The following is a 27,519-nucleotide window of genomic DNA, read 5'->3' as shown; positions in this document are numbered from 1 at the left end:
CTGACTTGCAGGTTTCTTTTCCGTCTGACGTTTAAATCTTTTCATTTCCAATTGGTTCCTGTTATTCACTTTCTCGCTACACTTCAGACTACATAGTTTATCTGCATTTGTTCCCAATCCATTCGGTTTTAAAACTAAAATGAATAACAAACGCAGCTTCGATGGTCTCTGTCTCACCAAGCAAGAGGTATATATTTGGTTTCTGTACAAACGGCCACGGCATGTAATTTACCCTGAAAATGTGAACTTTTTTTCTTGAGCAGCGCCAGGCAGTTCCAGTGACAAGCAGTGACAAGGCCACCTCAACCTATGCGGAAGTCACTGAAAACATGGCAAACAGTGCAATCCAGACCAATGAGCACTTGCGCAAGATCTTTATAGGTGGGCTACCCACGCAGACTACTCCGGAGACTTTGCGCGAGTTCTTTTCTAAGTTCGGCGCAGTGGCCGATGCCGTGGTCATGCGCGATCCCGTGTCCAACCACTCGCGCGGCTTCGGCTTTGTCACTTTCGTTGATCCGGGCTCAGTAGAGAAAGTGCAGAGCAACCGCCCACACATTATTGATTGCAAGTAAGTACAAAAAAACAAAAACAGCTTCAGCTCCGGGACAGCGGAGGTTACTCAACACGATCCTTTGTCCAGGACTGTAGAAACCAAGCACGCCCTGCCGCGGCTGGATTTCAACAAGCCTCCAGGAATGGGCAATGGCCAGACGAACAAAATCTTTCTGGGTGGCCTGAAGGACTGTCACGACGAGCCCATGATTCGGGACTATTTCTCGAAGTTTGGAACCGTCATGAGCGTCAAGGTGCTGATAGACAAGGAGACCGGGCGTAAGCGGGGCTTCGGTTTCTTGGAGTTCGAGAATATCGACAGTGCCGAGAGAGCGTTGGGTAGGTATCTCAGCAACATTTTATTGAAACTCTTTAACCTCTGATCACAGTTCTGAGCAAGCACGTCATCAACTTCATTACGGTCGAAGTGAAGAAGTCATCTCAGAGACCCGATCCTGCCAAGCGCCTTCGTTTTCCCATGGGCGGTGCGGCCCGCGCCGGCTTCATTCCGCCGCAGCCAGCCGTGATGGACAGAAACTGCTACAATCCACACTTCAATCCGTTTTCGGCACAGTCAAACCTGCCGCCTTCAGCCTATATCAATGGCTGGGCCTCGTATTTCACCCCAAACATAATACCAGCAGTGCCCCACTTCTTCTATGCCGGAAAGAATCCCATCGCCCCTGGGGCTCGGGAGGGCCCTCAGTCTGCCTGCAATACGGCACAAAAGTCTGGGGGCAGCAATCTCATCGAATGGGTGCCAAAGCCTCACCAGATTCCGACCAATCAGCGTCTCATCAATGATAACAAGTCGGTACAGGCGGCTGCTGCTGCTGCTTCAGCAGGGACTAAAGATAACGTGGTCGATGTTGGCGCCGGAGGCGATGCGGCTATTGCTGCGGACAATAAGTGGTCCACCGAAAACAACAACGTTCTCAAGACATCTCCTTCGCTCAATTGAGACTCTCTGCCCGCGTACGGTAGGGTAAATTCATTTAATTTGAATACTAATTTGTTCTACGCCCGTACCTAAATATTACAGGCATGTAAGGAAGTCGGCGGCCGTGGCACACATTCGCTTCATGGGAGCGACACATTACACATACACGGAATTACACGACAATCGCTAAGAGAACGAGAAATGAAAATGGTTACATGCGACGCATTCTCTCGCAGGGCGATTGAGGAAAAGACTGCGTAGATTAATTTTTCATGTAACCAATTATACTATACAAGAAATTCAGAATATAATAAACAAATAGAAAATATAAATCAATGAAAAGGGTTTAGTCCAGCTACATATACACATTTTTTTAAGGTAATTAATTACATTACGTAAACATTTCCTCGCCTGGAGATTGATTTGAAAGCCCTTGTCTGGGGTGGTATTAAGTTAAGTGTCATTAAGTTAAGACCTGTATGAGGAGAATAAAACGATACCTACATACTTCAGATCAATCCATTAAGTTATGTAGGTCTTCCCTCGCCTTGAGATTGATTAGACACGCTGTGCGCAGACATTTTGAGACTTAAAACCGTAAACTCTTTCTTTATTTAAACTATTTTTGTTGGATTTGTTTTGTTTTTTTTTTTTTGGTTGTTTTCATTTTCACATAAAGTATTGCGTGAGTGAATTGATTTGCGTAATTGTTTTATATCTGAATCGCTATAAAACGCACCACTGAATTGTTTGTGACTCTGGATTAGAAATGGGCTACTACTAGTACCCGTTCTTTGAGTTTGTTTTTAATTGATTAAAATTATGCAAATTGCTTGCAATTGCTTGGCTTGTGCGCATCAATTTCATTAAATGCTAAATGCTCAATTTGTTCAACTCGAATGCGAGGGAAAATCACTCGACTCGCAACAAACGTGTTGGTAATCGTAATTAAAAATAATCATTTCTCTACGTTTGTGGTGTATTGTATTTCTCTGATTCAATATTTGATTTCATTTGATTTGTTGGTGTTTGTTGTATCAGCCAATGGCGCATTCACCAGAATCTTTGATTCGAATTTAAATTTCAAAAATGTACGTGGATTATAGTAGTTAGGTAGGAAGGATCGAGGGAGGGAGACTTGAACAAAATAATAATACAAATCATAGGTTTTCTGGTAAACACGTGAATCTGTCTTCTTTTATTATTATTATTATTATTATTATAATTATTTGTATTTGTAATGTGTGTACATATAAATTAAATTATAATTAAGTGTGTTCCTCTACATCCTCTATGTGTTATCTCCGATTAATTAGAAATGAGCATGGTTACCTCCGTTGGTTCGTATTCTTCTTTAATTCGTATAACTCTTAAGATACATTTATTCGTTCATTTCATTTATTAGTACCTCTGATCGGTGTCTGCAAATGTCTAAACTGTGTTGCTGTGTTGTGGGAAGCACTTTTTAGTAGCACTGGTCGTTGAGCTAACATTTGAACACTAACATTTTCTTCTTACGGAAAATGTACTAAAATTGCTTTAGACCCTTACAACACAGTGCTACAAGTGCTGTCTGACTGGCTGTCTGTCTGTTTGTCTGGCAAACGTGCGTGTGTGGGGGTTACTATTACTAGAAATAATGGTGGAAAATAGTATTTAGAGCTCCAGAGCGAGTGTCTGGGCATGTTTCCGCACAACAAATAAAATGATATGTTCTCAACGAATCGAGAATTTTAACTTTAACAAATCAAGAATAACCTAATGAAATATTCAGACGCCTGCGGCGAAACGCGAAAGGTTCTCATACAATTCGGAAAGGCTTTAGTTTCTCCACTCCTCCACTGTCCACTCTTCCTGTGGCTCTTCCACCGTTTGTGGCTGCAGTTATATAAATATATATATTTTTTATGTATATTTAGATTTCTTGTAAGTCTAAAAGTTAACATTAAATTATATGATTTGTTACATATATGTTTTGTATATACTTTTTGTTACATGTTTGCTTTTTTGCCTTGAGAAAAATGTTAGTAGCTTGTGTGTTCGTCTGTCTATATGTCTATCAAGACTATCAATAGGTTTTGTTTGTATTCGTTTCTCCTTTTTTTGGGCTTTCTTGATTTTATTTAAAAAATATGTACTAAATTTTAGTTCACAACTGCGTTGGAAACACCAAATCGTTAAGTTGCTGCTTGACTTAGTTTGGTTTACGATCTTGAACTGAACTCGTTGCAGAACAACAGAAATAGCAAACAGTTAAACGAAAACCGACGCAGTCCATCGTTGATCACGAACACTGCCACTGCCTCTGCCACGCCCATGCTGCGGCGCCGGCACCGCATCGGCCGTCACACGCTCCACATTTGTTCCATTCAATCCCTCTACAGACTGGCTAGTTAATCGCTTTAAAGTGTGGCAAACTAAATTTAAGTAGCAAAATGTAGCAGGCTCTCTAGAATGCGGCGGACTATGGGCGCAGCATCTCTCTTCTTCGTTTCGTATCTGCACTAAATGGATTTCCTGCTTCCTGTTTCTCTGTTCTTTCTGCTGGTCTTATTGCTTCTTTACATTTTTTTTTTGTTGTTTTCATTTCATTTGTTTCATTTTTAGATTAATTTTTTCAAGTCTTTCTTTTGCTCTTTTTTATTGCATTTTACAAATGTTTTTCATTTTTTTGTTTGTTTTTGTATTTTCTTGTTATCTTTAGCTAAGTTTCTTTAAGTTTTTCTTTATTTCCTCTTCATTTAGCTTAAGTAAATGTGGTATTTAATGACAAACAAACGAAAAAGATTTGCATTTCTCCCCACATCCTTTCTGATTTGCCAATTTGCATGCAAACTTCGGTTGTTTTTTGGGTTACATTTCGAAGATGATTAGCCGAACGAGAGCTCAAATTAAGAATTAAATTTATGCTAATATGTGTTTGTATGTGTGTTGTGTGCATGTGTGTTTGTGTTTGTTTCGTGTGTGTGGGTGATTGAGTATGATTGTGGTGTGGGCTTCATGACCGAGACTTAAACATAATACACATTGAGTGCGGTGAAAAGATGGGGGCCTTTCTGGTTTTTTCGATTCACAACAAAGATTTGCACATAAATTTTGGTTTTCTTTTGGCACGAACTGGCTGATAAGCGGGCTCAGACCCAATTGAACTAAGGTTAAGGACTAAGGCCCCGAAGCTTGTGTCATTTGATTTGTGCAGCTATACGCATACGCCTGAAGCAAGCTGTTCTGTTGTTGCTCCTCTTGCATTTTTACTTTTTCTTGATCCGACTACAGGGTGTCTGATTGACTTTGTTGTGTGTATGCCTGTGTGTGGGTTTGTGAGTGTGTGTGTGGATGCAGGCGATGCTGAATGTATTTAATTGATTGCATTGTGGAAGAAGTCGATGTTCTTAACGTTGGGTTGTTTTTGTTGTTGTTGGTGTTTCTGTTGTTTCTGCACTGGCGGCTGGCGACACCTGCTTTAGCGACGGCCGTAGTTGCCACCGCCACCACCACCACCACCACCAGTCTGTCCGTTGCCGGCACCGCGCAGCGGTCCGTTGGACTGACTGCTACCCCCGCCGCTTCGGTTGTCGTTGCGTGGCCCGAAGCCCCCGCCGCCCAGACGTGGGGCTCCGTTACCTCCTCCTCCTCCTCCAGTGCGCAAATTGTTGCCACCGCCGCCGGCGTTGTTGCGCATTATACCACCGGTCCCATTGTTGTTATTGCCCATTGGTCGCGATTGTGGTCCGTTATTCCCACCCAGACGTCCACCCATGTTGCTGTTGAGGCTATTGCCTCCGATGGATTGACGTGGGCCCATATCGTTACGAATGCGAGGTTTTTTCTCCTCCACGTTGAGTTTTTGACCATCGGGCGAGTTCTCAGGGAAGTACAGGGGCTGCATAGGAATTCCAAATTCAAAATTAGTGCATCCGTCACATTCTATCTATTCCAAGTTACTTACGCAGTTGGACAGGCACTTTTGCACAGCCTCGGGATCGTCATAGGTAAGAAAGCCGTAGTTCAGGGGACTGCGCATGCCCGGTGGCACCTTGTTGCCAGCCTTGGACAGAACGCGCAGCTCCAACACGTTTCCGAAGCGCGAGAATAGCTCACGCAACTCCTCCTCACTTGCGTGATGTGGTATGTTGCCCAAAAACAGCTGTTGATTGTCACCGAATTGCTGAGAATTGCTCGGACGACGCTGTTCAAAGTCTGTACAAAATAAACAGGAGTGGTAATAGGAAACTCACTCCAGAAAAACAGGGAGTAGAACTCACCACCACTCTTATTGTTGTTCCTGATCGAGTTATTCCGCTGGGGCAGTGGTCCGCCGTTATCCAGACGCGAGTTTCCATTGGTGTTGTTGTACGAGGAAGCTGTGGTCGAGTAGCTCACTTGGCCGTTTCCACTACCGACACCTGCGGATGAGGACGTGTACGTGTTGCTGATCGACTGCTGCTGCTGCTGAAGCTGTTGCTGTTGCTGCAGGACAGCGTTCACGAAGCCGCTGGGCGAAGAGGAGGTGGACTTGAATAGATTGGCGTAGGTCTTGGGCTCGTTCTGCTGCTGTTTGGCCGCCTCGTACTTCTCCTGCTGCTGCTGCTCGTGAATCGTTTTGAAGTCCTCGACGGGAGTGGGGGGCTTCTGCTGCTGCCGAGGTGGAATCTCGTTAATGCTCTGGCTGACGATGGTCGTGTTCACGGGTTCCTCGGGCTCCACCAGCGGCTGCAGAGGCTGCTGCTGAATGGGCTGCTGTGGCGGTAGCTGAGCCGGCTGCTGCTGCTGTTGAATGAGCTGAGGAGCCACCAGAGGCGACTGCTGGAAGCTCGTGGACAGCACTGGCACGATGCCCACTGTCGAAGGCAAGACTGTCGCTACATTATTCGGCTGCTGCTGCACCAGAGGCGAGGCACTGGGCGTCACTAAGGCCTGGGGTGGCACCTGCTGTTGCTGCAGCTCCTCGTGCGACACAACTCCGTTCTGGATGGGCTGTTGCTGAGCTGCAAACTGGGCCGGCAAGGGCACGGCGGCCGCCTGGAGGGCTGGTGGCAACACAGCATGAGGGCGTCCAGTGGTGGCGCCAGCCGGTAGAGGGTAGAAGATTTGCTGCGGCGCAACACCTCCGGCAGCTCCGGAAGCGACCTGCTGCTGCTGGGCCACCACCACCTGAGCCTGGGCAGGAAGCTGTTGTGGTGCCGGCTGGGCCACGTCTCCCACGACCTGGACGGCCTGATCCACAGAGGTGCCCACCTGCACCTGCACATCGTGTTCTTCGTCGTTCTCCGATCGCGATTCACCGTCCTGCTCGTCCTCGATGTACAGATCCTGGTAGCGGAAGATGTCGTTGTGCACATAGTACTTCTTGGGCGACTGAGCGGCCAGCACGAAGGTCTGGGTGAAGCGGCGCATTGGCTGACCGTCATTGGAGAGCTCTCCAGTCACCTGGACGACGACGCCGTTGCCCAGCGTAGCCTGCGCGTCCACCTGGCTGATCTTGGCGTGGCAGTCATTGAAGTTCAGCTGCTGAATGCGATTGTGGATGTCGCGTTGGCCAATAACCAGCTTCGACTCGCCGTGGATGTACGACGAGTGGTTGTTGTAGAAGCGGTGCAAGTGGTTGGGCGCCTTGTTTAGAAGCGTGTAGTACTGACGCACGAACTCGCGTCCCACCGACTGCGGTGAAGGCTGCTGCGATTGGGTCGCATCCATGACCATTGCTAGGGTCCTCTTAAGCTATCGACAGTGGCTTCGGTTACTTCTGCTTCTCGTAATGCGCTATGAAGTCTCAACACAATACGTATTCGGTATTAAATGATTTTATCTGAAACGATGAAAATATATGACAGTTTTATAAAAATATATCTCAATAATTGACAATAAACAGGGGCGGTGTGGATTTCTCGACTCGGTCTCCTTTAAAAAAGAACTGAGAGCAGAGGTAAGGGCTACTCCGTTTGGGAAGCAGGACGGGGCGGGATGGACAGGCCGCCGCAACAGCTGCCTTAACGGTAAACGTTGTGTGCGTGTTCGTATCAGTTTACATTAAAAGCAGTCCACACGTATAACCACACAGTATGTGTTCATGTAAATCAATCAGTACAGTGAGGACTTTTAAACCGAAACATCGAGAAGTTACTGTGACACAAAGGGTCACCTATGTATAAGGAACTGATTTTGCGGCAGTGCACATAAAACCGACGCAGCGCGGTGCAGTGTGACCCACTTTCGTGGCACAACACACACACGCAAATGGGAAACTTCGTGCAAGTAAGACAGAGTGCAGCTGTCACCGCAATTCTCGGTGTTGTGTGTGGTTGCATTCCTTGTGTGTGTGCGTCTGAAGGATATTTGGCTTGACACGTGCTTCCGACTCGTACGATCTAAACCCACACAAAGGACTCCGCTCCCCGGCCGGTATGAGTTTGTATGTGTGCGTGTACTTTCCGAGTAAATGACCTCATACATACAGCGACAACGAAAGTAGCGGCGGGGAGCGTGAGCCAAGCAGAGTATTTTAGGTTATGTTTGCTCTTCAAGGTTGTGCCGCCGCTTTCGATGACTACTGTAAACCGACACACACAGACGTGAAAGGGTGGACATGTATGAGAGTATCGTCGCGATATCATTGAACTCGCGGAAGATTCCTGGATATTAGCGATATTTTTCCTTAAGTCTTGCCTTTAATGAGTGATAATAACCGTAAGTTAAGTCACAGAATGTGCAAATCTGTGGGATCCCCACACTTCCCCTTCTGAGAGTTTGAACTGAAGATAACACGTCTCGGAAGCAAACCAAATAATGCACCGAACAGTTCAGGCCGCCAAATACACACGCACACACATAACCTAGACCGCACGCACGCATACTGTTATGAGCGCGCCACTCTCTTGTTCTCTTTCTCTCTCATTCTCTTTGCCAGCGAACCGCGTGTGTAGGCAGAACAAAGAAAGCGATAAATGAAGACCAGTGCTTAAACAAATTAACAAAAACAAATTCTTTTTTTTACATTTTTAGGTTATGAATAGACCAAACATAAGCGATAAAAACGCCGCTAGGGCGGAAAAACTGAACTGTCCTCAAATTAGTTTTAGTTTTGGTTTTTTTTTTTCCTGATTGCATTCGGTGCGAAGCGGGTTCCACCCTAATGAAAAATGCTACTTTTTCTAGGCCGACCAGACCACACGAGATGAGGCCGTCGCAGTCGCCGGGACCGGCATTGGGCTTACCTTTGCGACGTTTGAAGGCCCCTGCTGCTGTTGTCCGTCTACTTGGGAACGTTTCTAATGCACTAGGTATTGCTTTTGAGTGGTTGGATGTGCTTGATTGTCCGAAATCGAAGAAATTTGCACTTGGTGGCTGCTGCTGTGGCGAAGAGCACTTGGTTCACAGAATTTTGTATGAAGCTGAAGCACGGGAGAAATGGTTGGTGAGCGATAGGGAGGGTTTGCTCGCGGCCTACTTTTCTGAAAAGCTGAAATATATGTGTACTAAATCAGTGCGACTGAAAATTGTAGTTTTGTTAACGAGCACACACGCACACACACGAAGATAGGCTGGCTTGAAGTAGTCGCTTAGTCTGCTTTGCTTTGTTGCAAATTTTTACGAATATAATAACTAACTTGCCAATTCCGCTCGTGCTTTACGTTTGCTTTTTCCGATGTTGGCGATCACAGTTGTTGGTTAATTAAGTTACAATGCGTTATTTTTGTCTGATTTCTGTAGAAAATAATCGCAAACGCAATGAAATTGGTCAAGTGGAGAAGAGAGCCGACGTTCTTTCCGGATGTTTATTCAAGCTTTTTACTTAATAAATATTGCTTTTACTGATTTAACATTTGTCAAATTACTACATGTCAACTACACGGTAATTACACATTTCCTACATAATGAAAGGAAAAGAGGGTATGGACAATTGGCAATACGGCCCAGAAAATGCAACGAGTGCAAGGTAAAATCCACCCCTTTTGCCTAATATACCTTGACTCCACATTTTGTCTTCAAGGTTTATTCTCCCCACACGCGAGGTGAGGTTCGAACGAGGCTTGCAATTTTCCTTGGCTGTTTTTGCCTGTTATCCATACCTTTTTTTGTAGCACATTCCAAATTAAACTCAATTTTTCGTCGCATGAGAGAGCAGCAGTGGTCACACTAAGCCTCCGAAATACCGCAAACATACCGATGAAAAACGAACTTAGCCCACTTAAACCCCCTTTATTGAACCAGGATAACAACTTGAATTAAACAGCGGAAAAAAGGAACTAATAATAATTGTTCGGGCGAAGCCCGAGTGTAAACTATAATCCTATTAAATATCAATTCATGTTCTGTACCATTTTGGTCATTGCACTAAGTTAACGTAACGTAAGCGTACCTCTGCCTCTGCTCGCTCAGCACCATGCTCTCATTTCATTATCTATTCTTTATCTGTGCTAGCTCTTATTATTTTTTCGTACCTATGTCGTTCATAGCCGGTAGCAGCTGCGCCTGCTCTAGTTAGTTACTGCTTGATATAACTGGAGTACATAACTTTTTTGTCCCCAATATATTAATTTGGCTCGAGATCGTCTTGCTTGTCTCAAGTGTATCACTCGCTAATATTATATTGTAAAAGGACTTAGCATGGACAAATTACCTACAATAAAAATTTAAACGTATCTGCAATCATTAAATCGTGAAATTATTTAACAATTGTAACAATTTAATGTTGTCTCAACAATAATAAAAAATTCTTCTTGTAGATCCATCCCATCCTTCATCTTTACATAAAAAAAAAAAAATTTATCTTCACCTAAACTGCTCTAAAATTCTTCAAGATTCATAATTTTCGTGGAGTGTATTTTAAACCCCACTGGCTAACAATTGGGTAATTTTTCAATGTCCATGATCGGAAATCGAATTCGTCGATATTGATATTCGCTTTACTCGCTAGATAGGACCTTCAGCCCAAAAAACATAATTTCATCCAATTGATGATTAAAGATAGGTAAATTTTAAATTCTTCCTTTAACTTGATTATGTCTAAAATAAGGTTTGAATAAAGAATGTCAAGCCATAGAACGTAAGTGGTGAGTATGGAATTTCTTACATGTGGCTGGAATTTAAGACTTTTCTACCGCTTTCTCGTTCGCGATACCTATTCTTGGTCTCTGTAAGAAGACCATAAACTGCAAAATTTCGTTGATATTCCTTTAAAACAGAGACTGACTAGTTTTTGCGTTTATATGATTCTGGGAAAACAAACATTTCCTTAATTCTATAATAATCTTTTTCCTAGGGTATTCTAAATTTTCTCATTCCGTGACAAGTGAGTATGAAATGTTGGGACACCATCCCATCTAGAAAAAGAGAACAAGTCGCAAAAAAGGTGAGAATATGGCACAAAACTTCGCTGAGTTGCGCTAGAGTTGAGCGCCATAAATTGTTTGAAGTGTATAAGCGACAAGGATTTAACTGCAATCTAAATGGCAACATAAAAAAAAATCTAATAAACTCAAACACATTTATAAACAATCAAAAATTACCACTTCACGCATATCAAAAATGTTTGCCATTTAAATATTCAAAAAGATCCAGATATGCGGGGAAAAAAGTGAAATCGCCAGCACTCTTTTACCTGCTACAGCTAAAAACTTATTAATTAATTTACATTGACGATATATTAAGATCATCATTAACTTCGAAATCCTATCCTCTCTTTGATGCAATGTGTACTTACAGCGATAACTCAATCTTCAAGCCAAACTGCCAATAGCAATAATTTTTGAATACAATATAAAAGAATTCAAATATTGAATGAGAATAAATGAATAAAGACTTAAATTTCGTTTTCGTATTTTTCCGAGTTTTCTATTGCGTTGCTAGGTCAGCACTGACAATTTACAAACAGCTACTTTTGTTTTTATAAAAATTACAATAAGTCAGTTGATTTTTTAATATCAAAGATTAATTGTTGAAGCACTAACCATACAGTATGGTACAGGACTGTATGTAGTGTTTGAAGTCAACATTTCATAGTCCATAGCTGTCATCGATGTTTCCATCCAGCTCTAACAAAAAATGCTGCCAGTTACATATTTTAAGTCCCGCGCGTTTTTAAACTTTTGTTAGCTGTTGCGAAATAGCTTCAAGTATTTTAAAATTATAATTAATTATTTTTTGCTTGCCAGTGAAACACAATGGCAACGCCTTTTTTTCGCCTCTTTTATGTGATGGCTCTTTTCGTGGTGGGATATCTCTTTGGAAATTCTCTACGGTTTGAAAAATTGAATATTTAATAAATTTTGTTTGGTATATTACGGTAATTTTAAAATGTTAATCCCCAAACATTATATTCTCTTGTGACCAACCTTAATTTATGTATTCGCTATATTCTAAGAATGAATGTTTCGAAAAGCAGATCATTTACAGACGAAATTTTAAAAATGTTCCCAAAGGAGGTGAAGGAGAATTGGTTTATTGGGAATGGTGGCTTGCCTAAAATATACATATATTTTTAATAAAAGGATGCAGAGGAAGTGCACTAGACCGCCGACTGTTTCGTCTACAATCCGACCTGTTGCCTGGACCGCTATACGGCTTTCTAAATGCTGTGATATCGAAATGAATTATGCAGTTGCTGCGATGCAGAATCATGAAACACATGCGGCAATTTTTGCGCTAAGTGCAAAAGGCGGAGTCACAGGCGCCTGCCGAGGCGGCAGGTCGTTGGGCCCATCGCACCCGGAGACACCCACATCGCCGTACCCGGAGATCTATGAAGTGGACGATGAGTTCAATCTGCCCGTTTCGGTGGCCTCCCTCCTGCTTATCTCCTACATCCTGGTGGGCTCGGCCGGCTACGTGATGCTGGAGTCCGACTGGGAATTGCTGGACTATTTCTATAACGTCTTCATCTCATTGTCACCAACGGCATTGGCGACCTGGTGCCCAACTGGTCATATACCTGATGTACGGCTTGGCCCACACTTCACGCGTTATGGCTTCCATTGGGATTTTATAAAAAAAAACGTTCACAATTCCCCTTCAAGGGTCATTTTTTGTTATTACATAAAAATGTAGTTAATATGTGGCAAAAATGTAGTTAGCGTGTAGTTATCATGTAAAGACATTGATTTAGTGGAAATTGTTGTTGACCGTTTTTGTTTAAACCTTATTTTATAAAAAGTCCAATAAAGATGAGAACTTAAAGTTAACTAATCTTGTAAGAAATTGATTGAGCAATCGGATAAAATTATGATTTTAATGCTGGGTGTCCTAGCTAGCTGTCGATATTAAGCCAAATATAAAAAACGAGGAATATAATGGAAATTGAATACAAATAATTCGCCAATATATCGTCAGTGTTTTGTGACGTTTGTTGGTATATTTCTGAGGTCAGACCGTATTTCGTATCGTTGAGTTTGCGGTCACACTGGCTGTCATTTTCCGGTCGTTTGTCGCGCGAGTTTGGCGAGTGTGTGAAAAAAAGGTTTTCGTTTAAAATAATCTAAAATTGTGCTGAATCTAAGAGTTTAATTGGCAAGAAATTAACTACACACCACCGACAACATGGCCGATAAAATTGTAGACAGTGAGATGAACGGCGAAGACTTCACCAAGGATGTAACCACCAACGACGTGAGCTCCGAAAATGGTGATGCGGCGGGAGCTGCCGGTTCCACCAACGGCTCAGAACACACATCCGCTGTCTCTAACCAGCGGGATGACGACAGGTATTGAAATAACATATTGGGCCAATCACCGCAGGCAGGGAGCTGATAAATGTAGCAGATCATGTGCCCAACTTCAGTTTCTATTGCCTCCTCCTCCTCTGTTACGTAAATGCGAAGCTAACGTCGTTGGTCGCGTCGGTGGGAGCGGGAGTCGGCGGAGTCTCCACTCTGCTCGCCGCGCTGACCCCTTTGTTTTCGCTCGCGTGCGTGTGTCTGTGTGTGTGCGTGCGACTGTACCTCATTCACCAGCAGCAGCTAAAAGCAGAATATTAATAGAATTTTTTGGAAATTTTGTTCGTAGCCGGGCGTTCATTTTTTTGTTCATTCTGTCCTTTTGCTAGCTATGGAAAATTTTGTTTGCTTGCGTTAGGCTTGCACTGCTGTGCACAGCTCGTTTTCTCGCAATTCGGTAACGAGCGATATTTTCATTAGTCATAGCTCCCAGAACAAAGCCCCGAAACGGTCCCCAATGCCTGACGCATGTGAAGGCCTCAGCTCGGAGCACCCCACGGGAGCACATTTTCCCCCATTTGTGAGGTTATGTTCGCCGTGTGTGGAGCTCTCCCCACGTTGCGTCCACACTCTCGCACTCACACACAAGCACACAGCTGGCTCGCCTTGCCTTTCACTTGCAAAAAAACCAAGTTTGTATTTGTCAGAGTATTTGTATTTTTTTTTCGCATTACTCTTTTGTTTAGCCATTCGTTGTTATTTTGTTCGCTCGTTTCCATGCTCTTCCAGTTCTGTACCCAAAATGGCGGCCATAGTGTGTATATGTACAAACACAAGCCCATATGCGTGCGCGAGTGTGTGTATGTATGGATTGTATGTATGTTTTGCATTTTTCACTATTCCCCTTTGCTTGCCGGCTTCGCGCTCTGTTGGCGAGGCATTGCCAGCCGGCGTCAAAACAGTGTTGTTGAGTCGGAAAAAAAATAAACGAAAATGATCATTTTTGTTGGATATTTCATACGATTCCATATTAAATTGTGATAAAGGTAATCCGATTTGGATCAGGCTGAAGAAGGGTCTTTGTTAACTTTTGTCTTGCGTTTCGTTTACTTCTTGGTTTGTTTATGGGAGTATACATAATTTTTCCATCTATTGAATTGATCATTATAATGCCTAAGTTTAATCTTAAGTCAAGAGGAGACTTTGTATCAACACAACAACAGCCGAGCAGAGGAAATCGGCCCGCAATTGGAAGGAGCGCCCACAAAACATCAAAAATAAAGAAAAACCAATCCAAAACCAAAAACAAATCAAAACAATACAAAGCTTTTCCTGTTGTGTTTGAGCGAACTAACCTTGTTCCTCTCCGGCAGGTCTTGAGAGAAGGCTAAACTATTCTCAAGCAAACGCAGTCGAGGCGAGGGCCGAACGGAAATGGGATTCCCTTGGCCGAGGATTCGGAGCGTGCGCAACGGATGCCCTCACCCCACGCCGATATTGATGTTGATGGTATTTATCTAACCAAAACTAAACAATCAATCAATCAATCAGTCAATAGAACTATGTACACACAAAATTGTCAGCAATTATCTCAATTTCAAATTGGATCGCTATAAAATATGTTAAATATCTGTGCCCTGTACAGGAGAGTGTCTTAACGTACATATAACACAATTATTGTTTAAAAAAATATTGATATATCAGAGAAAGAGAGAGACCGAGACCGAGTGAAAGAGACTCGCATTTTTTGTTTGTTATCAAGCTCAGCCGCTGAAAGAGAGAGAGTTAAAGGCAGAAAAAGAAAGTAACGTAAAGCTAAAGCTCTCCCACGATACGGATCGGATTCGAAAACGTGCGCCGACATGCCGATATTGATAGTCTTAAAAGCCTCTAAATTCCTCCGCCGTGATGAGACTAGACTGTTCCAAATTGCCCGAAATCCAATCCGCAGAACCCAGCCGTTTCTGAACTTTGCCGTTTCTGAAGTAACGTACAGCTCGGAATAAATTAAGTATTCTATTTTCTTAACAATTTATAAAACAGACAAATAAAGCAAGTAAAACCAGAATCCAGAATAAAACCCTTGCATTTTTCTCATATCGAATAAAACTAATTGTTAACTATGTAAAAAAAAAACCCAAAACAAAACTAAATATTCACTCTTTGCATATATGTATCTTTCGCTCGTTTGTGTCTCTCGCTCGCTATCGATCGCTCGTCGCACTCTTTCGCTCATTTCCGAGTTTGCAAGTTTTTGATACTATATAATCTCCGATCAGATCTCTGATTGAAAACAGTAATTAAAGCAATGTTCACTTCAAATTTGGTGAGTTTTTTTTATTCGTTTGTATCCTAGCTCTGCCATCAATCTTTTGCAGCCATAAACAAAATGTAAGAAGAGAAATTTTAAAGTAAATCGAAGAAGAAAGTATAAAACACAGCCTATTTCCGTTTTCTGTGCCCCTAGTTGTCCCCAAAATGATTTCCCCCCCCCTTAATCGGTGGAAATACCCCTTAAAGCAATGCCCGACTAAACCGCAATTCTTCTGTACCCTTTCGCAGGAAACTGTTTGTGGGCGGCCTCAGCTGGGAGACGACCGAGAGTGAGTAGAAAGAAAATTTTTAATCGGATGCGGCCAGAGTCTGACCCCATGCTCTTGTTCCTGTGCTTGTTGTTTACAGAGGAACTGAGGGACCATTTCGGAAAATTTGGCGAAATCGAGAGCATCAACGTAAAGACAGACCCACAGACCGGACGCTCGAGGGGATTCGCCTTCATCGTATTCACAAACACTGAGGCCATCGATAAGGTGAGCTCTGCCGGCGAGCACATAATTAACAGCAAGAAGGTCGACCCCAAGAAGGCCAAGGCCCGCCACGGCAAGATCTTTGTCGGCGGCCTGACCACAGAAATCAGCGATGAGGAAATCAAAACCTACTTCAGCCAGTTCGGCAACGTAAGTTTCGGCAATGTTGAAAAGGGTTGAATAATGCTGAATGATGATTTTATACTCTAGATTGTTGAGGTTGAGATGCCCTTCGACAAGCAAAAATCGCAGCGCAAAGGATTCTGCTTCATCACCTTCGATTCGGAGCAGGTGGTCACAGACCTGCTGAAGACGCCCAAACAGAAGATCTCTGGCAAGGAGGTCGACGTGAAGCGTGCCACGCCGAAGCCCGAGAACCAAATGATGGGAATGCGCGGTGGTGCACGCGGTGGAATGCGCGGTGGTCGCGGTGGCTACGGACGCGGTGGTCAGTACAGTCAGAGCACAGCAGATCCATCTGCCATCTGGCATAGATCGCAATGAATTGAACAGTCTTTTAACTGCGTACCGATCTCTCTTTTTCCGCAGGCTACAACAACCAGTGGGACGCCCAGAGCTCGTACTCTGGCTACGGCGGTTATGGCGGCTACGGTGCTGCCGGCGGCTACGGCGACTACTATGCCGGTGGCTATTATAATGGATATGACTACGGTTATGGTAAATACAACAAACAACATAATAATGCTCATAGCAACTATTACAATAACAACACGTCGAGTAACTACCACCAAAACAAGAACAGTAGCAGCAACAACTACCAGCAGTTTTAAGTAGCCACAGTCCACCACAGACAGGCAACAACAATCACAGCAACAACCACCAGATTAATTATCAATTACTTTGCCATAGACCTGAATCGAAATTTCCACGTTGTTGTGTTTCCCAAATCAAACAAAACTGAGAGAAAAACAAAAGCAAAGGCAAAAACAAAAGCAAAAACAAAAACAATAACATCGTTGTGCTGCATTTATGTGTATGCACGCGTGCACCCCCGTGTACATGTGTGTGGCGGGTGGCGGCCGGGTGCATATACGGTATGCATTTGTCCAAGAACAACAAGAACAACCAAAAATAAACAAACAACAACAACAGCAACGTCGCTAAAAACAAGAAAACTTTTTAAAACTAATTGTAAAATTTAATCATATTCAGCGAAGAGTCGAACAGAAAGATTTTCTTCATTTATATAAAAGCAAAAAAAATTAGTAATTTTATACACACATTTATATATGTATATCTAAACACCGTATAATTTTAAAAGAATATTTGATGTTTTACATTTTAAAGCGTACTTTTAACGAGCATTCTTCACTTACACAAAACATTTAATTATCAATTATTAGTTGTGTAGCATTTAAACATAAAACTGACGAAGCGTGTGTTAACGATTGTGTTGTTTAAGGAGTGAGAGAGAGCAGGAGATATAGAGCAGGATGAAGCCAAGTGAAGTGAAGTGAAGTGAAGAGTAGACGTGACGAGGCGTTTGGATCGTGGGATCTCCCGACCAGGCGACCCCACATCACACCACACCAAACCGCACCACACTAGACCAGACCGGACCGGACCAGCCAGAGCAGGAAATCCTGCAGCAGCGCGATGTTGATACGAGGTCGCTTTCAACAGACTTTCCAAAGATGACAAATACCTCAAACGCAAAGGCAGCAAACAACAAGACCAAGACCAGACAACAAACAACCAAAACAACAAGCAAAAACACCTCACACACACCACACAAACACAGACCACATAGACACACACACACACACACGAGAAGCATGTGCCAATTGCGAGTATGTGAAAACTGTGTGAAGTGCCAGCGTTTTTGGCCTTTTGCGCAACTGCAACATGTGCCTTTTAATTGTTAACTAACTGTTATTGTTTGAGCCAACTGAAACCAAAATCAAAACCACACAAACACCAATACCAATACCAATACCAATGCCAGACAAACAAATCCACTCCAACTCCCACTCCCATACTCCCCACTCCTACACTCATGCCCGAGCGCACACACACACACACTCCTATTCTCAAAAATATAGTTATTTAATAGTTTTTCCTCTTTGTTTTGTTAAACAAAACACTAAACAACAACAAACAACCACAACAAGAAGAAGACGAAATACAGCAAGAACAACAGAGACAACAAACAAACAAACAAACAAAAAACGAAACGCGTAATCAAAGCTTTGATTCAATGTCTATTTAAATATATATAGCATATACATATATTTTTAGATACATATTATTATCCCGGCAACGGGATGATATTCACGTTCTTGCAATGCATATGTTTTCGTATGCACATACGTCAATATACCTACCATATATATATATATATATATATACATATATTTATATCGAGTATATACGAATGTTATATATATTTATACATACACGTAACATTTAACTATGGTACTATTTTTGATAGTATTACTTTAAGGCAAATCCTTGTAAAAAACAACTACAAAACGGAAGAGTACAACAACGACAGCTCTTGGATCTAGGGGCAAGCCCCGAAGGATCATTCTTTTATTTGCTTTATTTGCATTTTCGCTGCACTTTCTTGACTAAATGTAACTTGCGTAGCGTAGCGTAACGTAACGTAGAGCAACAACGTAACAGACGTATCAAACGTATCAAACGTAAACAAACAGCACTCAATTTTAGATCGCGCATTGCGGCATTCTGCACGTTCATACGTCGATTCCAACAACCACACTGAAACAACAACAAAAACAACAACAACAACAAACAACAACCAAAAAGAAAAGAAAACAACAACTAACTGAACAACAACGACAGCTGATTAGAGAACTTTTCAAACAATCATCAAGTGAAAACTTAACGAAACAAATCTAAACAAAACAAAACACACTTCGTCAATTTTAGTAATTTTAATTCAAACAATTATACATATAATTTTCCTTTTATGGTTTTTAAATGTTAAGTCGAGCAAACACCCACACATACTTACGAGCTTTGCTTTGGCAAATGTATATATATATATGTGTATTTATACGTATTTGAAGTTCCGAAGATTCCGAAGGAAGAGTCCGGGAAACCGAGTTCTGATGGACATATCAAATATTATATATACATTTTTGCATACATATATATTCATCAATTTGCGTAATTATTTTACAACAAATTTGCATGTTTCTCAATGTTTTTAGCAGTTGTCTTTATACAAACAAAAAACAAACGAAAAAAACTAAAGAAAAATAAGAAAAAAATATTAACCCCTATTTTAAAAAAACTACCCACACAAATCAATTTTTTTATACATATTATGCTATATTTTTATTGATTATTATACCGATTATTATCCTATTTAAATGTGTAAACAATCTTTTGATATAAACAAAATTGTTGTATACCTCTACATATACTTATAGCAATAATTTTGTGCCCCCCTTTAATATTAAATTCCTAACAACAATATATTCTTAATTTTTTTATAATTATCTCTTCTGTTATTCTCTGAAATCTTGAAACTAACCAACAAGCCCCACTAAAGTGCGGGGAAGGACGGCTGCACGGATCCACTGTGCATATTACCGCTTCCGCTTGCACTTCCCCGCAGTTTTACCCCCGATAACTATTTAATTATGTAATGTTACTTTCGTAATTATGATTTTGAGCATATATTTATATACGATGATTGTAATGCCGAATTTTCCGATGTTTCGCCTCACAAAAACGAAAAAGAAAGATCAAAATAATCAAACCAAACCAACCAACCAACCGCAAAAGAACAGTTAAGAAAAGAAAAGAAAGATAATGACCGACCCTTAATGAGGGATAATTAAAACCACCCAAAAGCGAATATCCAAAGCGATCGCCGCCGCGCGTCTGTCTTGTCCAAGCCCCCGTGGCGGTACGATATATTCCCGGTGTCCGAATCGTTTTTGTCTGGCCCAGAGGACAACGACCCACTATCCCAACAACCAAACAACCAAACAACCGAGCAAGCAACCAAGAAAAACAGCACCACAGTGTTATTTTCACTTAACTGTAACGATTTTCATTTTTTACTTAAATCTTCCTTTCTATTAAACTTAAAGCGTATATATTTACAAGTAATTTAGCGTAATTAATATTTGTTTTTAGTGAAATGCATTGAAAAACTCTACAAAAAAAGAAAAACCTAAAGTAATTTACATTTAACGATTTGTCAAGCGATTTCCCGAGACAATTTTTAAGCTAAACCAGTTTTCTTGTTTTTAACAACAACAGCAACAACAACAGCGAACACAAAGAGTAATTATTATAAACATTATATTAACTCGAGTAAAAAGTAAAATTTGTTGACTATTGCATTTGTTTTTGTTTTTCGCAAAACGTTTTCAACGACACTCCAGAATATTCGCGACGAACCACGCATACGCCGCCCCATTTTATCCCCGATCCCGATCCGCCCCCACGTACTCCCCTTTTAAAAGAGAAACTAACGAGAATCAAACAAAATGAGAACACTTTATATATCTTTTTTGCTGAGGTGAGACATTCAAAAGACACACACACAAGAGCAGCAAATGAATTCGCAATCTTTGGCATCATCCAATCAATGATAAATTGTTTATCGAATTGTTAAACAAAGCAAATAACTTGAAATTGAAATGCTGAAATTGTTGTGTGGAAAATGAGGTAAAAATTAAAGATTTTAAAAGAAACATAAATGCATAACGATAACGAGTGCTGTAAGATGAGAGATCGATCGATCGATTGATCGATCGAATGAAGGAGAAATCCATTGCAATGCATTGTGAAACATGTTAATAAGTCGAAACGAGTCGTGTCGAGTCGAGTCGGTAACGATAAAGATTATGATACCTAACCAGAATCAGACAACTACAACATCAGTTAACAATATCAACAACAAATCGATCCGCATGTATGTGTGAGCGTCGCCTTGCGCCTGCTCCGCTCCAGAGCGAGTCGGGAGAGAAGAGAGTAAATTGTTTTTAATTTTTATTTGTGTATCAGCAACAGCCAACAACCACCACAAACCATATTGTACTTTGAGCTACAGCAATAACAAGAAACATTTTAACCAACAATCTTATAATCAAAATCCACAAACGAGAAATGAGCAAATAAAAGAAAAACAAAAAAAAAACCAACCAGACAACAATTTTGTGTATATTTCAGTTGCCTTTCCTTCCCACTTCCCACTTACCTTTCCTGTCCCGTTCCGTTCCATCCCCGTTGGTCCCTTCTCCGATTCCTGTTTTCCGGATTCTGGAGAACTCCTTTACAGCTCTTGACTTGTGAATTTGAATTGTCTCCCCTCGGCGCGGCGTCGCCCCTCAGTAGCAGCAAATTTTGACCATTCCAATCCGTACCAGAATCCCAAACCGAATCGATCCGATCCCGATCCATATTCCAGACACAGCAAGTTCCACTCCATCCTCTTTCGTTTGTGTCGTCTACACCATTTATAAGCTAAGCTCTGTTTGTGTTTTCATCAATCTTCTATACGAAAAACCAACAAACCACCAAAACACCAAACCACTGCAATAACCACGTGGTTGCAACACAAAATATACTCGAAACGAAAGACTATGGCTACGGCGGCGGCTTCGACGGTAATGGCTACGGCGGCGGCGGTGGTGGCAGCTTGGGCGGTCGCGGTGCCGGCGGCCCACGCGGCGGTGGCGGTGGCGGCGGCGGCGGCGGCGGCCCCAAAGGTATAAAATCACAGAAACGCCCAGAACTATCATCCAACTCTTTGCATTTATTCCACCTACAAGTACTCGTACGTTTTGAACTGTCGAACCCGATCAATTATTTTATGTTTATCGTCTGTAACCCAAGCTCCCGAGTTTTGTTCCATTTTCAGTTGCGATGCCCCCCATTGCCTGTTCAGAGTTATGTTTCCTAGACATTGTTCTATCCTTTGCGCTATCCCTAGTCTAGCCTTGGACAAAATTTCTAAACAGTCGCTTGAATCGTTTGGCGTAGTAACAAAACACTTTTATATCCCCTTCCCGTCAGACTTTGAGCATGTGTATTGCCGGAGTGTTAGGGCCGAATGAGATGTACTAATCCCTCGAACCGATTCCTCCATTTCCACAACAGGCGGCGGCGGTGGTGGCGGAGGCGGCAGCTTCAACGGGGGCAAGCAGCGCGGCTCCGGACGCCAGCCCAGGCACCAGCCCTACTAAGCACTGGTCACTGGGCACTCACACTCTCCAGATAACTACAAACTATTTGAATTTTACCTAGTTTAGTTTGTTATGGTGAGTACAAGTCATACAAGCCGTACCCCCGTCGAGGAACTTGCTAACCGAAGCTAATTCTTTTTCCGTTGCAGCATTACTACAACCACAACACACCAACCCACTTCTGAGTAAACGCATATATACGCACCTGTATATATGGATATACATTTGAAAAGGGACTGCACGGAGGCAGATCCCCACTCTTATTGCATTAGACAAACTGGCAGACTGGCAGCAGCAGCAGCAGAAGCAGCAGTAGCGGCAGCAGCAGCTACAACCAACAAGCTACATCCTTACACACATGATGTGTAGCACCATTCCAACAACAATTAAATCTACAACCACAACAACACCAGCCGCAACAGGAGCGTCATTAATACATCCCCACCACAAATACGAGTACATAAATACATACATACATACATACATACATACATACATAGATAGTTAGGCCTAGAGACATGTAATATTTTCTCAGCAAGTGGCTAATTTTTCATAGCCACACGCTCATTAAGCCGGCAGACCAACCAACCCCCACACCCACCCAAAAGCAACAGCGAAAGCAAAAGCAAGAGCTATCCCTCAAGCCCAAAAGCCTCCCACAAGAAACAGTCGGAACACGTTACTGGAGCCGTGGTGGCCCCCACAAGGTCTGTGCGTCGAAACAAATTCGTTTTTCTAATGTAGTCTCATGTATTATGCGGGGTAATTGTTTAAAGTGCAGCAGCGACACGAGACAGCTACACGAGGAAATTGTTCAACACATTTTGCAACAAAATACAATACTGTAGAGATAAGTATTTGTTTAACTCTAATTACTGATAACTGTAACATGTAATATTGTAGTAACTATAAACACGAGAAAGTTGACTGGTGGGCAATGGACGAGGGTGGTAGCATCCTGAATGAATTATAAATTAAGGAACTACATAAACTACGACAACCAACAGATCCACCAAAACACAAAGAACGCGATAACAAACGATTTTCAAGCAGCAAACATACTTCTGTTTACTTCTGTTTCTTGGGTATGTGCATTAGCATATAGACTACTTGTATATCTATATTTATATACTCCTTGGTGGGGCAGAGCAGATACTATTTTATTAAAAATCAAACTCGAGTTTATTTGCTAGCCACAAACAAAAACATAAACAAAAACACGTGCATATGCACATATGCGTGGTACACACAGAACTGTATAATAGATGCCGGAATACTTGTTGAGAGAATTCTCTATATATGTATACATACTTAAACTACTATATTTACAAACCATATTAGATCGTGTGAAAGAAACGTCCGTAAATGTAGAAGTAGAGGGATGCGCGGCATTGCGAAATCGCACAGATGAGACGGGCCACAGACTTGGGGTAGGGTAGCATTTTCGGAACAGATTCAGCTTAGGTTAAGAAGAATTTGAAAATTGTATAAATATAGTTTTTCCCCCCTAAAAATATAAACAAAAACGTTATTCTCTTCTGTCATAACCGAGGGTTGAGAGAGGGGGCGGTTTTCAAGCGAATTACATTAATTAAAGAAAAGTAAACTTTACTTTGCTGCGTTTTCTTATATTTATAACACTCGTAACAATCATAATTTTGCACAATCAAAAACGATCACACACTGAGAATTTGGAACATCAGGCAGAATGATCTCTAATAGTTTCGCTTCACCTGGCCGGTGGTGAAGAGCACGTCCAGAATTTTAAGGAATTCGCGGTAGTTGAACTCGAGGCAGAGGCCACGCTGCATCCCGAAGCACTTGCAGATGGCCTCGAATTCGCGGCTGCTCAGCATCTGGTGCATCTCGCGGACGGTGAGGCCGCGCAGGAACTGGTTCTGGGAGATGGAGCCACAGTTCTCGCGGTCAAAGTCCTTGAAGACCTGGCTCAAGTTCGAAATCTCGTCGGGTTTGCGAGCGAGCTTCATGAGGGCCTGCGAACAAATGGTCCGCTCGTCGAAGCTGAGGAAGCAATCGACGCAGTCCAAGTTGGGCAGGTGCAGTAGAGGAACAGCTGTGACCACCTTGTCGCCAAGACTCGATTCGAGTTGTATGAAGATCTCGTCCAGGGCCTTGCAGAAGTCCCGGTAGCGCACGCACGCCATGCGCCGGGGAGAACGGAAGCTGTGGAGATCGAGAGATAAGGTGAGATTGATGGTTATGGTAGTCATTGGAGAGCCTACATGTTGCAAAGAATTGTGGCCTCTTCCTCAGTCAGGATGACGCCTGAGTTGTCCAGGGACCGCTTAAAGTCAGACTCCAGAATCTCGCCCTCGCGGTGACGGTCGTAGTCGGTCATGAAATCGATGATGGCCAGTCCCTTGGTCAGGGCCTGACGCTTGGCACTGGTCAGGATGCGAATAATGGTCTCCTCGCTGGCCTCCTCCGGTTCCAGATTGTCCCGGGCGAATGGCGGACAATCCTGAAGCTGCTGCTTGGTCACCATGCTGGGCATGGCGTACTCGGCTGGATCCACGTCGTCCAGGAACTTGGTGTAATGAAAGCCGAGCTCATTGCCATAGCGATGCAGCACAGCATCGAGCTCCTGATTGGACAGGAGTATGCCATTGGTGCGGAAGATCTGATTGGTCTGGTTGCAGCGCACATGGCCACTATTGAGTCTGGAAAGGGCAGGGCGGATGGGTAAAAACACCTAGGAATCAGGACTCGAGTCATCCACTCCACTCACTTGTCATAGCTGCGGAAGAAGGGGTGCAGGTATAGGCGACGGTTGCGGATACGGATGCGTATCTTTGCCATTGCCTCCTCGCACACTTCACGCATGCTCTGCGGGGCCGACTGCCAGTCCACGGCGCCGGGTCTGGGCAGCTCTTGGATGTGGCGCAGCGGCGACTCGACCACGCACTGCGGCATCTTGTCTAGGTTCTTGATGGTGAAGACTACAGAAACAGGGTCAAATAAATAAAAATTCCTTAGACTACTCTTAACCACTGCGCACCCGTGTCGATCTCATCCACAAAATTGCGCCAACGTACGCGGTTGATGTCCATTGGATCCAGATAGCGATCCACCAGAACAGCCATCTCGCGCTGGGACAGGTACTTGCCCACTCCCATGGTGGACAGGCCGCGCTCGAACTGGTTTTTGGTGATGCTGCCGATGTTCAAGGCGTCGAAACTCTCCAGGAACTCGGAGGTGCGCACCTGGTTCTTGTAGACGTAGTTCTGTATGCAGAAAATGATGTCGCATTGGCTGCGATTCTTCTTCGGATGATTGCACGCATCCGGAAAGATAGGGTGCACCAGCTTGCAGCCATTGATTGCCGGCAGCTGGGAGAGCTCCAGGTCCACTAGGCGACCTGGGAAGTCCTTAATGATATCCTGAAGAACGGGACCCGATTAAAATGAATAGAATAAAATTTCCCTCTTGCCCCACCTGAGAGTTGTCCAGCAGACGGTGGTCCTTCAGGTAGGCAATTATGTTATCGATGTGCTTGAGGAACGCCACGTAATTAACCAAATAGCCGTCTTTCATATAGCGCCTCAGCAGCAGCAGAAAGTCCGCCTCCGACAGCGGTATCTTCATGAAGTGCAGCACCCGCGAGAAGTGCGACACCGTGACCACGCCCACATTTTGAGCAATCTAGAAGTGAATTAAAATACGTTTTTCCTGGTATAAGGCACAGCGCTGAGGAGCAATCACCAGTTCATAGTCCTGAAAGTACGGCATCAATGGTATGTTCGCCTCCTGAGCAATCTTAAGCAAAATCAGACAGAGCCTGCGTCGATCCTCCGGCTGGGGAATGACATTCACATGCCAGGGATCGTTCCACTCCAGGCCAGTGGCCAGGTCCGTCTTGGCGCTCTTGTGCAGGGCTGCGTGTCAGAGCCGGGTCAAGCCAGAAAATCATGAGCAGCAACCATGCCCAACTCACTTTCGCTGCAGACAACCTTGCAGAACTGGCGATAGGCCACGCGCCCGTCGCGGATTTGGAAGTAGTCGGTGACGTCCCTCAGCTCGGTTTCGGACATGCCGGCCACCTTGCGATACTTGCCCAGCACAGCCGTGAAGATGGGCTCTGTTGGGGTCATAAAAATTACATAAAAAAGGGCAGACCGAAATGTCCCTAGCGGATGTCGTTCTTACCCGATACGAAGCCGCTGCATCCCGGATCCTGCTGTTTCAAATCGGCACAGATGTCAAAGTTATAACGAAAAATAGCACCTTGAATTTTACGACAGGCCCGCCAGACTTGGTTGAGCTCCATATCCTCCTGCAGACGGTTCAAGGGAGATTGGATGGGCAGGCAAATTAGTTGAGCATGTTTAATGTCCGGCACATATGACACGGACTCGGACATGGACTTGGACTTACCCTGTCATCGCCCTCCTCTATCTTGGTCGTATGCATATTGGCTCAAGTATTGTTAACTGTTTTTTTTGTATTGTTTGTATTTTTGTTGAGTACGAAAATTGTGTGAAATACAATCGAAAGTCCCTACGACATATGTATTTGTGTTTGTATATATAAGCCAAAGTAACTGAGTGAAACAATGAAGTCAAGGGCCACCTAGCTCGGTCCATATTACAAATTGGATTTCTGCGCTCCGCTGTGTTTGCCTACGTTTCTCCGAGGAGCCGGTTGCACGGCGCAAGGCGCACTTCGTACGGCGCACGGCGCGCGGAGCACGCAAGGAAGCTTTGGAGGAGCGCAACACTAATCACTTCCTCCTCGTGCCCGGCCCGGAGACCCCGGAGAGTGGCGAGTGGAAAGCGGAAAGCGGAGTGCTGGCCGAGCGACGTTCACCGTTCTACAAATCGCTTCCAATCACGCGCTCATTCATCGCCCAGTTTGTCGCAATGCCACCAACACTTTTATTCAATTTTCTATAAATGGCTGGGGGAAAACAGGAGAAAACAAAGAGCAACGGAGAAATGTCAGAGTGATTGGAAAAAACATATCCTGGCATCATCAAATGCAATTTTACTTTATTGGAAAATCGCTGGCCATCCAACCAAGCAAATCGCATCCAAAACCAACCAACAGCGGCGACAAGGGGCTGGCTACCTCGCAGAGCGTGGAGAGCTGGGACTGCAATTGGTAGCGGTGGTGTTGGGTCCATGAACCTCCGGAATACCCCACTGCCGCCCGCCTAACGGCCAGCACGAGTCAAGGTTGATTGGCGACGACAGGTGCACTATACACCTGACCACTTCAAGCCGGTCACTCGGGCCACTCGGGCCACTCGGGCCACTTCTGGCCACGCGACTAAAAATAACCTGAAGGGCGGTTCTCCCTGGCATTTCTAGTGTTTGGCCAGATGCCCTTTTTGCTCCTGGAGCAACGTGTGTTCT

General features: G+C 43.5%; 4 protein-coding genes across 8 annotated transcripts; 2 read left to right on the top strand and 2 right to left on the bottom strand.

The window, feature by feature from the left end:
* The first annotated feature begins 14 nt into the window (after positions 1 to 14).
* On the top strand, positions 15 to 1,827 carry LOC108155131 (ribonucleoprotein RB97D). Its single transcript, XM_017285777.2, has 5 exons — positions 15 to 187; positions 264 to 571; positions 644 to 894; positions 945 to 1,535; positions 1,598 to 1,827. Exons 1-4 carry the CDS (start codon positions 140 to 142, stop codon positions 1,514 to 1,516), a joined length of 1,179 nt encoding a protein of 392 aa, XP_017141266.1. The 5' UTR covers positions 15 to 139; the 3' UTR covers positions 1,517 to 1,535; positions 1,598 to 1,827.
* An 835-nt stretch (positions 1,828 to 2,662) lies between these two features.
* On the bottom strand, positions 2,663 to 11,302 carry LOC108155134 (ras GTPase-activating protein-binding protein 1). 4 transcript variants are annotated; one of them, XM_017285784.2, is made up of 5 exons: positions 9,103 to 9,301; positions 8,710 to 8,954; positions 5,761 to 7,304; positions 5,445 to 5,695; positions 2,663 to 5,378 (listed from the first exon to the last, which is right to left on the bottom strand). In XM_017285784.2, the coding sequence occupies exons 3-5, from the start codon at positions 7,196 to 7,198 to the stop codon at positions 4,959 to 4,961; spliced, it is 2,109 nt and encodes a 702-aa protein (XP_017141273.1). In that variant the 5' UTR covers positions 7,199 to 7,304; positions 8,710 to 8,954; positions 9,103 to 9,301; the 3' UTR covers positions 2,663 to 4,958. The 4 variants fall into 4 exon arrangements, with proteins under 4 accessions (XP_017141273.1, XP_033244882.1, XP_017141274.1 ...); XM_033388991.1 differs by lacking the exons at positions 8,710 to 8,954; positions 9,103 to 9,301 and adding an exon at positions 11,199 to 11,302; XM_017285785.2 differs by lacking the exon at positions 8,710 to 8,954.
* Positions 11,303 to 12,885: 1,583 nt separating this feature from the next.
* On the top strand, positions 12,886 to 23,329 carry LOC108155483 (RNA-binding protein squid). 2 transcript variants are annotated; one of them, XM_017286307.2, is made up of 8 exons: positions 12,886 to 13,194; positions 15,709 to 15,749; positions 15,829 to 16,103; positions 16,164 to 16,401; positions 16,503 to 16,631; positions 21,539 to 21,667; positions 22,059 to 22,219; positions 22,294 to 23,329. In XM_017286307.2, the coding sequence occupies exons 1-7, from the start codon at positions 13,031 to 13,033 to the stop codon at positions 22,142 to 22,144; spliced, it is 1,062 nt and encodes a 353-aa protein (XP_017141796.1). In that variant the 5' UTR covers positions 12,886 to 13,030; the 3' UTR covers positions 22,145 to 22,219; positions 22,294 to 23,329. The 2 variants fall into 2 exon arrangements, with proteins under 2 accessions (XP_017141796.1, XP_017141798.1); XM_017286309.2 differs by lacking the exon at positions 21,539 to 21,667 and having other exon boundaries at positions 12,887 to 13,194.
* LOC108155482 lies at positions 23,091 to 26,701 on the bottom strand. The gene is made up of 9 exons (XM_017286306.2): positions 26,540 to 26,701; positions 26,312 to 26,438; positions 26,100 to 26,243; positions 25,868 to 26,040; positions 25,601 to 25,807; positions 25,164 to 25,545; positions 24,894 to 25,104; positions 24,388 to 24,825; positions 23,091 to 24,328 (listed from the first exon to the last, which is right to left on the bottom strand). Exons 1-9 carry the CDS (start codon positions 26,573 to 26,575, stop codon positions 23,860 to 23,862), a joined length of 2,187 nt encoding a protein of 728 aa, XP_017141795.1. The 5' UTR covers positions 26,576 to 26,701; the 3' UTR covers positions 23,091 to 23,859.
* Positions 26,702 to 27,519: the final 818 nt, after the last annotated feature.

This window comes from Drosophila miranda, chromosome 2 (genome assembly GCF_003369915.1).
Source record: "Drosophila miranda strain MSH22 chromosome 2, D.miranda_PacBio2.1, whole genome shotgun sequence".
Lineage (NCBI taxonomy): Eukaryota > Metazoa > Arthropoda > Insecta > Diptera > Drosophilidae > Drosophila > Drosophila miranda.
This window is presented reverse-complemented; position numbering and strand designations above follow the sequence as displayed.